The sequence below is a fragment of the Natator depressus genome, chromosome 1 (assembly GCF_965152275.1).
Source record: "Natator depressus isolate rNatDep1 chromosome 1, rNatDep2.hap1, whole genome shotgun sequence".
Classification (NCBI taxonomy): domain Eukaryota; kingdom Metazoa; phylum Chordata; order Testudines; family Cheloniidae; genus Natator; species Natator depressus.
The window spans coordinates 267915323-267931483 of record NC_134234.1 but is presented as its reverse complement, the minus strand read 5'-3'; the positions used below and the strand labels follow the sequence as shown (position 1 = coordinate 267931483).

The 16161-nt window shown below is 42.8% G+C and overlaps 1 protein-coding gene across 1 annotated transcript; it reads right to left on the bottom strand.

Moving 5' to 3' along the window:
* Window positions 1-11484: 11484 nt before the first annotated feature.
* On the bottom strand, window positions 11485-15261 carry BTG1 (BTG anti-proliferation factor 1). The gene is made up of 2 exons (XM_074951101.1): window positions 14940-15261; window positions 11485-12764 (listed from the first exon to the last, which is right to left on the bottom strand). The coding sequence occupies exons 1-2, from the start codon at window positions 15085-15087 to the stop codon at window positions 12400-12402; spliced, it is 513 nt and encodes a 170-aa protein (XP_074807202.1). The 5' UTR covers window positions 15088-15261; the 3' UTR covers window positions 11485-12399.
* Window positions 15262-16161: the final 900 nt, after the last annotated feature.

Below are 16161 nucleotides of genomic sequence, written 5' to 3'. Positions count from 1 at the left end.
CTGTATTTCCACTGGGTTGCATGAGGAGTTATGCTGAGCAGAGCAAGCTGTTCCTCAGTTTCTTTTATCCATCTAATGTCCCTCCAAACCCACAGAGTCCCGGGCGGGGAGGTTTTCACACTAAACAGGCTCCATAAGCTCCAAGGGAGAGGGAAACAGGCAGAGCTGCAATGTTTCCCTTCTTTTGGTGTTTTCAGGACTTTTAAAATTAATGTTACATGAGAACAATTGCTGAATTCAGAATACTGAGACAAGGACATTCGGAGAAGTTTCTCAGAAATTTTACACTGCTAAAATCCTTTCTTTTTTATAGGAAGCTCTTTAAAGTATTGTATTGTTCAGTAGTTTAAGTAGCCTGAAAGGTTTTGAAATGTTAGCACACTGGTGGATTGACACATTATTTAAAAGCAAAATCAACTATAATGAATTGCCCAGAATAATTTCCATTCCAGGGGGTTCTTTTGTTGAAATCATTAGCCATGAGACCCTTTGCTTCAATTTATATCAAAGCGCTCAGATGGAATTGCTACCTTGTAAATCACTGCAGCTCATCTCTTATTCTATATATTGACCTTGTGTTGTTTGCAGCCCTACATTCGATCCATACTGTCTGCATCTACATCTGGAAAGCAGACTGTGGAGAATCCAATCACTCAAGAATCTAATGCCAACAAATCAGCACTGGGATTTCTCTCTGACTTGATTGACATATAGTAACAGTGGATGCAGTCAAACACATACCAAATTCAAGGGGCATAAAGTGGGATTAACCGCTGAACTATGAAGTGAGCTGTAGCTCACGAAAAGCTTATGCTCGAATACATTGGTTAGTCTCTAAGGTGCCACAAGTACTCCTTTTCTTTTTGCGAATACAGACTAACACGGCTGCTACTCTGAAACCTTAACTATGAATGTGTAAAATCAGTTTCACAAACTACCACTAATGTCCTATTTAACAATTATATAGCCTGAATATTGCAAACAGAACTCCACATTCGAATATGTAGTTTGGAGCAGAAATGTGAAGCTTGAAAGACTCCTAGAGAGTACACTTACTTCAAAACTAAAATTTGTCAGGCTCATTAGTTTAGGAGCCTGAGGCAACATTGCTAACCGTAAATGGAAACTGTCAACAGACAAGAATGAGAGGGAGACAACTCAGAGATTTTCAAACTGTGGGGTGTGCCTTCTGGAGGTAATGCTTCTGGGGCACAATGTGATTATCAGGGGACGTGAGGACCTGGTGCAAAGTAGAACATTCACACATCCAGGCTACTTTCTGTGGAGCTGGCCAAGGTAGTGCCTCTCTGCGGGCAGGAGCAATGGCGTCAGCTGGTATACGCTGGAAGGCCTTGTCTACACTGCCACTTTACAGCGCTGCAACTTTCTCACTCAGAGGGGTGAAAAAACACCCCGCTGAAAGCTGCAAGTTTCAGACCTGTAAAGTGGCAGTGTAGACAGTGCACCAGTGCTGGTAGCTACTGCTCTCATTGAGGTGTTTTTTTCATAGCGCTGGCACCGCGACTACAGAGCTACTTTAAAGAGCTGTCGTTGCTAGAAAAGACGTGCCCAAAGGTTGCCGAGGAAGGGATTGGAGAGCAAGCCTGCCCCCCCCACAGTGTCTGTTACTGCCCTGCCATCTCACACCCCACCCCACACACAGGGTGACCAGATAGCAAGTGTGAAAAATTGGGACACTTTTTTGGGGAGAGGAGGGGGTTATAGTTGCTTATATAAGACAAAGCCCCTAAAACTGGGACATCTGGTCACCCTGCCCGTATGTGATGTTGAGCTGGTGGCAACAGGCTGTGGCATTGGGTCTGGGCAGCAACATGGAGGAAGTGTCTGGAGCCAGCAAGCAGTCACAAGGTGCAGACTGGTAGGGATCTCGACTGACTGAGAGGAGCTGGCTGGGGCTGCAGGAGGGATGGCAGTCTGGGAGAATGAGAGCAATGGGGCTGGAGGGAGCTGAGAAGGGTGTTTGGGGGAAGAGCTGGGGAGAAAAAGGGGGGTCATGCCTGGGACATGAATCTCCAAAGGTGGGCACAGCAAAAAAAGGGATGGGAACCTCTGACTTATCCCATTCCAAATACATCCGAAGTACAACATAAAGTAATAGGGCATACTCTGCACCAGCCCTCACTGGAGTGTGTGAATGTGATGGATGGTCAAACACTATCCCAAGAGCTAAAAACAAAGAAACTGCTATTCATTAATGAAGCTTACATGATGCTCTAATGTCTCTTACGAGCAGGATTATTTGTCTGGTCATGACTCATCTCCCAAATCCCCCTGAGGCCAATTCCTGCAAATTTTTATCACAAGTTTCATATTTGGTATTTTCCTTAAAGCCCCAGAGCTCCTGGGATCATGATATGAGAATCTCAACTTGCATTTTAATAAAAGAAAACAAGAAAGTAAGCTTCATCACAGTTGCAGAGAAAACCTTGAAAATATGACCCCCTAAAGGTTAAAAAAAACAGAAGGCAAATAAAGGTTTGGGAATGTATGAGTTTTTAAACACTTATTTTTAAGCCCTATTTTGGGTTCTGACTAGTGATTTGGGGGCATTTGGAGTGAGCAAAACTAAAACAATCATGTTTAGAGTGAGATCATGATGCAGGGGTGTGCACCAATCATTCATTTCAGCACATACCATACCTCCAATCAGCGATGAGCTGCCAAAATCTTAACAACCGCTTCCCTATAAAAAGTTCTGATTTAAGGGATGTGCCCCAGTATGTATTTTTTGTACCAACAGGGTTACCATACGTCCGTATTTTTATTTAATTTTAATTTAATTTAATTTATTTTTTATTTAATTTTAATTTAATTTAAAATATTTAAATTTTAAAAATTCCTCCCGGACGGCAATTTAAGAACCAAAAAGCCTGACCTGTCTGGGAAAATACAGATGTATGTTAACCCTGCCTAAAGTTCTTTTTTAAAAAGATGGGCCTGAACTAGAAATGAGCTCCATTTCACATGTGTGGGTCCCCGCCACTCCCTGGGGGTGTGGTAGGGTGACCAGATGTCCCGATTTTATAGGGACAGTCCCAATTTTGGGGTCTTTTTCTTATATAGGCTCTTATTATGCCCCACCCCCGTCCTGATTTTTCACACTTGCTATCTGGTCACCCTAGGGTGTGCACATGTGTGGGTCCCAGCTGCTCCCTGCCCCCCTCATTGAAGCAGGTGTGCAGGGTTACTGCCCTGGGAACTGCAGGGCACCAGTGGACCTGGGGCCAGCTGCAGACAGGGGCGTGGGGCAGGGCTAGCCGGAGGCAGGGGGTGAAGGGCTGGCTACGGGCAGGGCAGGGGGTGCCGAGCTGGCTGGAGACAGGAGGGTGCAGGGTTGGCTGGAGACAAATGGGTGTGGGGCTGGCTGGAGACAGGGCAGGGGCTGACTGGAGGTAGGGCCTGGCTGCAGGCAGGGCAGGGGGGTGCAGGGCTGGCTGGAGACAGGGGCTGGCTGCGGGCAGGGGGTGCAGCAGGGGCTGGTGCAGGCAGGGCAGGGGGTGCGGGGGTGGCTGGAGGCAGGGGCTGGCTGCAGGCAGGGGGTGCGGGGGTGGCTGGAGACAGGGGCTGGCTGCAGGCAAGGGGTGCGGCAGGGGTTGTGGCAGGGGCTGGCTGCGGGCAGGGCAGGGGGTGCGCCAGGGGCTGGTGCGGGCAGGGGGTGCGGGCAGGGGGCGGCTGGAGACGGGGGCTGGCTGCGGGCAGGGAGTGAGGGGGCAGCTGGAGGCAGGGGCTGGCTGCGGGCAGGGAGTGAGGGGGCGGCTGGAGGCAGGGGCTGGCTGCGGGCAGGGGGTGCGGGGGGGACTGCAGGCAGGGGCTGGCTGCGGACAGGGTGGTGGGTACTTACGGGGAGAGCGGCTCGGAGCAGCCCGAGCAGCAGGATGCAGCCCAGGCCCAGCAGAGCAGCCTGGGACCCACCAGGCAGCAGCGGGAGCCTCAGGGCCAGGGGTCGGGTGAGCAGCAGCAGCAGCAACAGGGCTTGTGCCCAGGGCCAGGCGGCAGCCCACATGGCTCCCGCAGTGCAGTGGCCGGAGGAGGAATTACATCACTTCCCGGCTGGAGCCCATCAAAGCCTCAGCGCCCCCTGCAGGGAAGCGGGTTAACAACCGGTTCTAAAACTGCTTCAAAATTTAACCACCGGTTTGCGCGAACCGGCTCCAGCTCACCACTGCCTCCAATGCGTAAGAATAAAGTTGGAAGTTTCTCCTTGGTCAATTGCAAGGATTTTAGGGTTCGCTACAGTGTACCTGTAAATAGAAAATACCCTCTTTGCCTCCCTGGAAAAGCATTTCAGGTACATCCCCATCCTTCAACACTGAAGCACGTGATATATACTCACCTGAATAGTCCCACAGGCTTCAACGGGACTCTTCAAGTGGATAAAATTTAGCATGTACATAAATATTTGTAGGGCTGGGGCCTAAGATTTTAAGAAGCTATAGTCTCTTGGAAATCTGAAACACATCTGTCTTCCCTGCATGGCCTTTGTAAGCAGATTATAAAAGGTTGCTCATATATGTTGGAATAGATATAAAAGAGGGACAAAGTTCACTAGGGCATTTGTGTTAAAAAACCTGTCACACGATTACATGGAATTCATAAATTAGGAGAAATTTAGGGCATACTTAGGTATAGATAATGCCCATATCAGAATAAGGCACACTAACCACAAGCAATAGTCTATTCAGTTAATTGAGCTCCCCTTTCTCGTCAAATTATCCAGTGAGTTTAACTAATAGTGATTTGAAATAGTTTAGATAAATGCTATTTGCAAATATATTTCTATCAATTACTCCAAGTATGCGTTGTAACTATTGCTTTGACTATTCACTATTAGTATTCTGTTGTTCATGCTGTGTGAAGTCACCCCTCACATGATTGTTATTGTTCAATGATTAGCTGTCCGCCAAATGCAAAGCTTTCAAGATGGCCACACAAACACCCTGGTGTGAACATTCATGCATATACCTTTTTGCCTCAAGTGTTCTTCTGCAGAATATTTACACAAGTATGTTACATTGTTTTCTCACCACTTGGAAAGAAAAACTCAGGTACAAATAAAATGCATCAAAATAAGATCCAAATTAAGAGCACTTTCCTGTATTCTTCCAAACCTAGTTCCTTTAACACTTGGCACCAGACTTAGCATTCACTTTAATGTCATCCTGACTCATTTATAAATAGTGGCACTGTCATTTCTACCACACAACCTTCCCTCCTATTTTGAAACTCAGGAACACACTGGTCTTATAGTGATTGCTGGCTAGGGAGTGAGTTTGAAAAATGGAAATGCTAAAGGAAGGGAAGGAGTTATGTCTGGGGTTTAAAGGAAAAGTGCACTGTAGTGCAAGTCACAATTGTAATTAGAAAAGTTAAATCTTTTTGATAGCTTGACTTTGTGATGATCTAGGAAAGGTCTCACCACCAGAAAATTACAAGTATGGATGATTGTATTTGAACTTTAATAGAAATTAGTCTCTCAGTATATCTACTCAGTGAATGAAGCTAGCCTTGACTCAAACTGACATTTTACTGATGTTTCAGACAAGACTGCCTGCTGGAAAGTAGAAAGGTATTTCCTGTGTGGTAAATAGGAAATAAGATCTTCCATGTTGCAAGTAGAGTATCTTAGTTTTATTTTCAATTTAATTTTTAGCTTGATATTAAAACAGATTAAAAATTTAAGTGATATTAAATATCTAATGTGGAAAAACTGCAATTGCCTTTAAAATAAAAGTTTTAATTACATTTGTGTTGGGAGGGAACCTACCCAGTAACCAAACTAGCACCTGTTCCTAATTTATAATTCTTCTGTAAAGTTCACAAATGGGGGAAAAGATGGATTTTTAATTCTAATGTACAAAAGTCATGGAGAGTGTGGGGTGGTTGGAGGGAAGGGGCAGGGGCAGATTAGGGGTTTTTTTCTGCTTGTCTTTTTTACATTAAGAAATACATGACTTGCCAGCCTTAGAAATCTCTCTGGTGACTTGAGAACCAGTGAAATAATGACATCACTGTGGCATGAAAGATAATCAAGGGAGAGGTGAAATTATTCTAGTCAGATGGTTTAAAACACTTTGATTTTAAACAGATTACAAACCTCCAATGTCCAACACTTGGGAGGAATGTTGCCTTTAATAAATATTCACCCACTAAGGTGTGAGAATGATCTCAATACACAGTTAACATCTAGAAAAAAAATGGAAAAAACTAGCTAAACATTAATTTTCAAGTACAAAAATAATGCCTAGGCCTCACAAAGTACCAAGCACACACAAAGTATTTTCCTAGTGCAGCTGTAAGGAGCTGATACACTTACTATTAGATGCCCAATTTTTATGTAACTTTAGGAGAAATCATACCCTTTTCTTACTTCACACCCTTAGCCACTTCTCCTTGCTGTGGTCTTAAACCCTAGTGTGAAAGCAGTCCTGCCCCAGCCCCAGCCACCCCCCAGTTGTCCGCCATTTTGTTAGATGCTGCAACTCCTTGTGTGTATGTACGGCTGCTCCAAGAACATTAAACGTTATTTCCTTCCCCCACTTTAAACTCCCAGTGTTTGAATGTTTGCTTTTAATAAGTGAATACAAGTGCTAACACACAAAACAAAGTTGCACTGGATTCTACCATGGTATCCAAGAAGCTGAAGTGTCAAATACAACCACCACACCACCCCAAAATGCTTTAAAGTGTTATTGTGATAAGCCATGATTAGAAATCAAGTGGCCGATTGCTAGAACTTCAAGACAGAACCACCATTCCTTAGGTTTGTTTTTTTTTGAAAAAAAAATCTCCAGAAGTCTTCCCCAACCTAGGACTTGGTCCCTGTAGTGCAGCTTTGATTTATGCTGGATTTCCCTGTCTCTTAGGGTATCATGAAGTAGTTCTCTGAAATAAAAAATGTCTGTTGAAAAAAAATGTGGTAATTACTCTCCCTTTACTATTGAATTTGAATACCACTTCCAGCCCCATTTGGCCTATTCTGCTGTCAAGTCACAAACAGCCTTATGACAGCATTACCATGGCAAGACTGATGGGTCAGATGCAGCATTATGACTTGTGTGCGGGCTTCGGTAGACTAGAATCTGGGAGGGAGCAATGCCCTTGTTCAAAGACATTTTCAGTAATTAGCAAATGTGATAAAGCAAAGAATTAGCAAAAGGTACAGAAAGTTATGCTTTAGGGTCTCACAGGCATAAGTTTCTACCCCTTATGAAAATCCACTGTACAGAAAGCTCTGATGTGTTAGAGTATTTCAGGTCTGTCCATGTATGGTAAGTCAGCCATTTTACTGTTGACCTACTTTATATCAACAATACATAGTTTACCACAGCATATTTTCCAACTCCAGCCAAAAGAAATTGTGAAACCATACATTGAGGTGCAGTGTCAAAGCACCGGATGTTAATTATACCCAGCAATTTCTATGTTGAGGAAATTAAGTGTCACTGCTAACTCTTAATACAACATTTACTGTCTAAGTTTGACTCGCTTTTCCACCCTTTGAAAGCCACTGAATTAACATCCTGCTTCACAATGTTCACTTTATGCCACACTGGAATGTAAATGTAAAACACATGTAAAAATAACTTGTTACCCCAAGAATAGATGTAAATATACATTCCTTTTTAATCCAAATGTTTATCTCTAGTCTATACATATTCCACTCCTTAAATTAAAAACATCTTTAAAGTTTAGTCAAATGGCAGCTTTTGCCATATACACAAACCATTTTCCCTTCAAGTCTATGTACTAGAGAAAACAAAAAACCTGGTGTGCCACTTGATTTATGAGTGTTCAGCAGTAAACTCAACAGATGTGCAAAAATAGAAGCGCTATACCATTTTGCTGTAGAGAACAGCTTATGCATTAAAACGAAAAAGAGCACAGATTTTAAGTGCATATGTACTCAAGAAAGTAACCATGTTAAAAAAAGGGACCTTCTTTCTCAGCTGTTCAGCAATAACTGCTTAATACAGTGGCAAATGTTTATTAACCACGTCACAGAAAAACTAACCACACTAGGAGTGAATTTGATTCTTTACAGCTTGCACATCAACAGAGCTGTTTAAGTTCCCTTAGCAGTACCCCCTTGCAGTTTCACTGTCTCCAAATTATGGCTCAAGTTACACCTGCAGAGTTTCATTGAAGATTAGGAGTGCACAGGTTTAAAAATACCATTTAACTTTCAGAATAATTACTTCTAGTAATGATGCATTACCCAAAACAGCTTCATTTCCAGATCCCAGAAGAATATATAGTGCTAGTAGTGAAGATTTTTTTCCTACTTGTTTACTCAGCCAATTTGATATAGAATCATTGAGGCACAGTAAATGTGGAAGGAACCACACGTATTTATAGTAACTTTTTGCTGTAACACTGTACTTTAAGCACAAGGTTATTTACAAACTATGTCAGGCTACATGAGAGAACTAGCCACTTCTGACAAAAACTGGCAAGTTGAGTCCTGTCACACAGACAGCATCTAGGGAAACCCCTATTTAAAAAAATCCAGTAGAAAAATGGAGATTTAGAAAGCAACTGCCAAGATTGTTTTTTAAATGGCTGCCTAACATTAAGGCCCCTAAATCCCTCTTTAGTTGCTTAAGTGTGAGCATTAATGCAAAGACCTCATTTTTTAAGTCTTGGTTCAAATACTAAAGTAGGATATTCAGCTCTGGGGTAACAAAGGAGACAAAGGAAAAATAATTATGTTTATTAATGCTCCTCTGGCCACTAAACTACAGCACTGACAGCTCTGAAAATGTCTACAGGGAAGATGGCTAGGAGATAGAAACTGAAAAAAGGAGTCTCAACTGTGTGGAACTACACAAAAGGCGGTAGCGGGAAGGATGCATAAGAACCAAACACATTTGTTATGCCAGGTACACACTACAAGGCACTTTTGCTAGAAATTTACCCCATGATAACCTCAGCTGATTTTAACCTGTTTAGAAATTAAAGCCAGGCAGATAGCTTAACATTAAAGCTTCTAGGTACAGTGAAACTCACAACCCTCACAACACTGACAAACAGAAAAAAGTTATTCAATACTGAATATGCAAGGCCTAATAATTTAGCTAGCTTACTCATGCAAGCCATCCTTGAGTATGCGCTACTCACATTTGTCTATTGGTATGTTTTTGTTACTGCAACTTAAGCCTCGACAGTTTATCTTCCTTTGAATGCAAGACACCATTATAAAAGTTTATCTGCAACATTTGTCCTGTTTGCACTGAAACTTAAGTTTTAATGGCCTCTTGTAGCCAGGGTTAACTCAAAGCCCTTCAATATTAAAAACTTCCTATGCTGTTGCTACTGCTCATGTAGATATTTTGAGCACAGAAGGGGCAGTTGTGTTGGATGGTATATACTGAACAATTCCAATAGGAAAAATCAACTTTTCTGAATGCAGACATGAATTACTAATTGTAGCTGCAGCTATATCTAATCTATGTCATAATGAAGCCACCCCTACCTTAAAAGGATTAAAAGGTTAGCCATCTGGGGCAGTATACTCATTCTAAGATAATGTCACATCAACCTCACAGCTGAAATATTTGTTTGCAAAGCTACGCCTAACTTATCAGCAAGACAAAGATCACATCTAAAGTCTGATCATGCTTTCACAATTTGCATAATTAATGTCATAAAGGCAAGCTATATAGCTAACTCTTCCTCATCCTCTTCTTGCTAGCTGAAGAGAAGACCGTTTACAGAAGCACCTGCCCAGTACACAAAGCACAGTTCCATTTACTGCTCTGTGGTGTAAAGATAGCAAGTTTCAGACGAGTGTGTTTTTTTTTAACCTTAGATTCACAGGAAACCACCTGCAACATTTATATTGCCTCATCTATTCAGATGTATTCATGCTGTCCACAGAAGTGGAACATAACTTTGTCTTTATATTTTATCTTTATATTTTAATACTTCACTTTAATCTTCCAAATTTTAAGCACATGGATCTTTAAATGAATACTACAGTTTAAATTTGAGATGCAAAATTAAAGATTAACAGCAGCATTTTAAAGCACATCTGCAACTTAAAAGCTGTGACGAAACTGCTACTGTCAGAATCAAAAGTAAACTGAAAGCTTCAAGATCCACTACCTGGCCAATAATTTGCGTGACTTAACTGAGGAAAGCCCAAGCATAAAGTAATGTTGGCACATAATGGTAGATTAATGTGTTGGGGAAAAAAGGTAATTTTTTTAAAGCAATTCTTAGTTTTACCATGATCCGAACTTACATGTAAAACTGAGCTTCCAAGACAGAAAGGAGTTGTGCTCTGCCTCACTACTCAGCAACAGACTATTAGACCAGTGCTGTGCTTACAGTCATCAACTAACAGGAAGGCCTAGATTTGGGCTGTCAGCCCTGTATTGGCATCTATTAAATAACTAAAATATTGTGATTAAACCAATACGACTACATGTAAATTAAAGCCAATCAGCAGCAAAGTTTGTCATGATAGGTGGAAAGTCTCCAATTAACTTGACAAACTTCTTTTGACAATAACTTATTTAGATCAGAGTAATGATTCTGCCATGCACTTGCTTATCAGTTACAGCTTTATGTAAGGAGTGACACATTAGTGGAAGGGAACTGAGTTGTGTAGGCATTTTATTTCATGCTCATGAAAACAATGTGCATATTAGATCATGGATCTGAACATCATGTCTCATCTCAGTATTTTAATAAATGGCAGTAAAGTAGTATAGAACTTCTCAAGTGTAACTAACCCTTGTAAGATTTTGCCTTTAGTGGGGTGCTTAATTGAGCCATCTAACCATTCATTAACTTGGAAAAATATACTTTTCAATATGTGCATATCAATTTAGTATCAGTCATCTTTTTAAATCTGGGAAAGAAAAAAACAACGTACCTTTAGTTTGCTGAATCCCATCATACTGATTTATAAGTGAAAGTCTTGCTTGCATCTGAAGAAAAGTGAAAGGCAACCAACCTTTCTGCCAAGTGGTTAACCTGCTCTTAAGGCTACGGGACATTTGTCCCAGGAACACCTAATAGAGCAATGAATCCATCAGGAAAGAATTGAGAACTTTTCTTCCCCAAAGGTGGATCAAAATGGACACTTAAGTTTGCTATATCCTCACTTCATCAGGAAGCCATGTAAACTTTAATCCTCTGGATTTATTCAAGTCATCTTTGGTGGATGTTATTTGTCCCTTTTCCTCATATCCTGGAATTATTGGCCCTGAAGTTATTTCCATATTATGACTGATTTTAAAAAGGTATGAAAGTGACATGTTAAAATACTGTGTTTGCCTAGACTTCCCAAATGTTTGTATACAAGTGATCTTCATTAATCCATGGCTGTATCAAGTGTTTCCCAACAGCATGCCTTTGATGGTCTTATCCTTTAGAGTACAGTACCTATTTTACATCTACTGGGAGAATAAATCGTTTGCCTGATCCTATATAATCACGACAAGAGATTAATTAAAATGCCAAGATAGGAAACAATTTATTATAGAGAAGAAAAATTTCTCATCCAAAATATAGAAATCTGTACAACTTTGCCACAATCAATATACATGAACTGTACAAATTTACACCAGTTCATAATTTACCAAATAAAAGATGACTAACAAAGTTCACAAAATAGATGGTGGTTTGTGGAAAAAACTTCTACCCAATTACATACAAGGAAATTACAAACCAGACCTCCACTTTCTAAAAATAAGAAGTTTACTCAATCTTAGAAAACTACAAGCTAGCAAATGTACAGATAGCTGGCTGGTGCTAACACCACAGTTCAGACAGTGTCTTTATATGGTCTTTTTTTAAAGCCTGTTGCCATGGCAGATTCTGGTCACTTGTTACTTTCAAGGCCAATACACAATATGAAGATCTGACCATTTCCCCAGGTCATGCTTACCAGTTTGTTTTATGTACATTTATACATATTGTAAGTGCTAGGTAAAAGTCAGAAAATTTCCAGTACTATCATGTTTATAACAAGTCTTGTTACTGAGCTGCCAAAAATGTAACAATTTGTAAATGTAATAGTGCAAATTTCCTCTGCAAGACCAACTGCAGAGAGTAACTTTATAAATACAGATTTGGATTGAAATAATTTGTGTAAAAAGTAAGATGTCTGGGAGAAACTGAAACCTTCCTTGGACTTCTTCACTCCCTAGCAAATAAAGTGATCATTCTGACTCACAGGCTATTAAATCACTGAAAAGGTACTGTCCAAACTACGGCACTGTCACTTGAAAGTTTACCACTCTATTGTGTGCCAGATCTTCACAGCTGTGACATGGTTTAAATTCCATAATCCATCCCCAGAGGAGCCCACCCAAAGTAAAAACCAATTTTATCCATCCATTTTAAGGTGATCCATCCATAGACTATATCTTAACCTGATACAGTCATCATATTGTAGTTTTTGGAAGGGCTTGTTCTGCCCAAGAGAAGTTCCTCCTTACAGCTTATTCTGCTGTCTACCATTTGCATGTTGGTGTTATTTTGGCTACCTCCTGCTGGTGCAGCTTCATACAGCACACAGATCGAGCCATCCTCTCCGATACGATAGGAGACTTCATAGGGGTCAACCCATAGAGTGAGTTCACTTGGAAGAAGCCGGAACAGTTCCTGACCGCTCAGTCCAATCCGTTGTGCTGCCTGTCCAATCAGAGGATCCATTTTATGGTTGATCCGGATACAACGGTAACCTGATCCTTTGCACGGCTTTTCTGGGAACCAGTGATGTTTATAATGCTCTACAGAATAAGGGGAAAAAAAAAGATTTTGCTGCTTAGCTCTAGATAACAGAGTCAGAAAGACGTACTAGGATTGTCATGTTCACTAATTTTTTACCCATTTCACACCTGAGTGTCAGGAGATTTGATTTTTCCAGCTCAGTAAGTGACTAACATTGTTAGAACATCTAACATTATTATAAACTGTACACCTGAAAGACAGTGGAAAAACTCAAGATGAGCTCTTAAATATTTGGGAGGTAATTTACACTACCTACTGTGATCTCATGTGGCAAGTATTTTTCAAGAGTTAACTACAACTAAGTCATTACTTTTACTCAACACATTTTTAAAAATGATTCAAATACTCCGTATAACATGCACCTATACTATAAGCATGACACATTACAAAACCATAGTATCAAGCTGTGAAGCAGTAAGAAGTTTATGGGCTTCAGTTATCCCAAATTACTAATATTCTCAACTTTTAGAGGAAAAATACAGTTAAATAGCATGTTGATACATTTCAGCGTTATTTTCCCATTGCAAGTACTGCTAATGAAAACTATAATAGGGAAAACAGACTAGCAATTTAAAATAAAGACCTTATGTATTTTGAATGTTCATCTTACTGCATACCTCTCTATAGGGCTTGTTGTCCTAGGTCTAAATTCTGATACCTCTACTCACCATAGTTACCCAAGTAGCTGGGTAAGGCCACTGAAATATATCAGAACCTGGCCCTTGGATCAGAAACTGTATAGGGAAAGAATCACATTTTCCTATGCAGTTGTATAGCACCTAGGACAAAGGACCCTGAATGGTGCCTTTGAAGGGTACCACAATAGAAAGATTTCTATAGTGCATTTTCTGGAAAATAGGTCCTGAAGAAACCAGACTCCCATTTCCATAATATATTTTCAGATATAAAAACAATTTAAATACATTTTACGCTTGTAACTGAATGGGGTTTTCGGCACATCACAAAGTGCAGACTGCTTTCAGAGATGCTGTTATCTGTCTGGTTTCAGAGTAGCAGCCCTGTTAGTCTGTATTCACAAAAAGAAAAGGAGTACTAGTGGCACCTTAAAGACTAACCAATTTATTTGAGCATAAGCTTTCGTGAACTACAGCTCATTTCATCGGATGCATTCAGCATGGAAACTGAATGCATCCAATGAAATGAGCTGTAGTTCATGAAAGCTTATGCTCAAATAAATTGGTTATTCTCTAAGGTGCCACTAGTCCTCCTTTTCTTTTTGTTATCTGTCTGTGTCCAAACAGACTTTTGTAAAACTTAAGATGCTTCCCTTTAAATTCCTCCCCCTTCTCCACCACCTTGGTAAGCAGCCAGGAAGGGACCCTGATTTTCCATATGTAAAAACTATTTTATTGTATTATAATACTAGAAACCAAAACAAGATACATGATGTTGGTTGACTACATTATCAGATATTGTGGCTTTCTAAAAAGCATTCCTGTCTCGAACAAACTCAGGCACTGTATAAAACTGCAGAGTTTTAAAAAGCTGGAGAGGTTTCTTCCCAGAAGCCAGTTGCGTGTCTTTGTCTCACGACAAAGATACAGATTAGAGGCCTGGTTTAGGAACTGGAAAGTGACAAAAGGGCAAGGAAGAAGGGCAGTTGTGTTAGGTACCGGGAAAGAGGCAAGCAGAATAACTAGGGCTTGTAAAAACACTTGGGGCAAATGGAGCTTCGGGGATGGGGGAATAAAGGGATCCAAAGTGGGCCAACAGCTGAGGAGGGGGGAAGGGATCCCGTGTGGGGAGCCCCCACGGGACGCCCCCATGGGACGCACGCTGTGCCCCAACAGCTGAGGAGGGGGGAAGGGATCCCGTGTGGGGAGCCCCCACGGGACGCACGCTGCGCCCCAACAGCTGAGGAGGGGGGAAGGGATCCCGTGTGGGAAGCCCCCACGGGACGCACGCTGCGCCCCAACAGCTGAGGAGGGGGGAAGGGATCCCGTGTGGGGAGCCATCCCGGGGGGGGAGGCGGCACTGCACCCCAACAGGTACGGGGGCGGCTCCCGTGGGGCCCAGCGTCCAGCGACCACCTCCGAGCGGGAGGCAGGGTGACTCCCCCGCACCGCCCAGGCCCGGCGGACGCGGGCAGCACGGGCGGAGGACGGCGCCCAGCTCGCCACAGCAGCCCCGGGCCGCGCGGCGCCGCCCCTCACCTGCCAGCAGCTCCTGCAGGCTCTGGCTGAAAGTCTGCAGCTGCCGCTCGTTCATCAGCCCCTTGGTGCGCAGGAACTTGGAGATGAAGCCCACGGCCGCGGCGATCTCGCGTATCATGCTGGCCCGGGTGTACAAGGCGGGATGCATGGGGGCGGCGGGCGCGGCTCTAACGCGGGGTCAAGAGAGCAGCGCACCCCTGCTCACATCCCGGGGGGGCGGGGGCCCCCTCCTCAGACAGGGGGGCGGCGGCAACAGCAGCGGCGGCGACACCGGCAAAACAGCGAGCATCTCCTGCTGCGAGGGACAAGGAGAGCCGCCTCCGTGCGCCGCCTCTTATAGCCGCCGCCGGACGGAAATGGCGTCGGGGATGGCCGAGGCCGGGAACCCTCAGCCACCAATCCCGCGATCGCACCATTGTGACGCGCGTTCGGGAGGGCGGGGTCCGGGGAGGGGTGACGTAATCTGATTGTAAACAAATAGAGCGGGGAGGCGAGAGGTGCTGGGAGGCGGCAGCTGCCTGGGACAGAACGTCTGGGGCTGAGAGCGGCGGGGGGCAGAAGCAGCTGCGGATGCGGCGCCTGGGGGAAGGGCCTGTGCAATAACATACATATATAGCTATATAAGCTATAGCTCAGTGAAATATAGGAGAGGCATAGACATGTCAGGACTTGTACTTCGAGAGAAGGGCTTATGAAGAGAGACAAAACGTATCTGAGCATGCACATTAGGGTGCACGCGTGCATAAATAATGCATGCTGTATACAAAGTGAGAACTATCCACACACACACACACTACTACTTCTACAGGCAGGCTTATACCAATCGAGTATAAGTATGCCTACACGGAAAATCCTCTGTCCACGGACAATAAAGAATTCATACGTAGACAGAGAGCTCAATATCTATCTATAGCTCTGCTGTATCTAGTTCCATTCTATACATCCGATGAAGTGGGCTGTAGCCCATGAAAGCTTATGCTCCAATAAATTTGTTAGTCTCTAAGGTGCCACAAGTACTCCTGTTCTTTTTACGGATACAGACTAACACGGCTGCTACTCTGAAACTAGTAAGAGAAATATCTGCCTACACACATAACAGTATAGATTCACTACCTGTATGCAAAAATAAAGCTGTACATATGGAGGATATGTACATAGAAAGATACAATCTCTGTATACAGATATGCACAAAGATATATTTGCTAACACATGTGGATTCTAC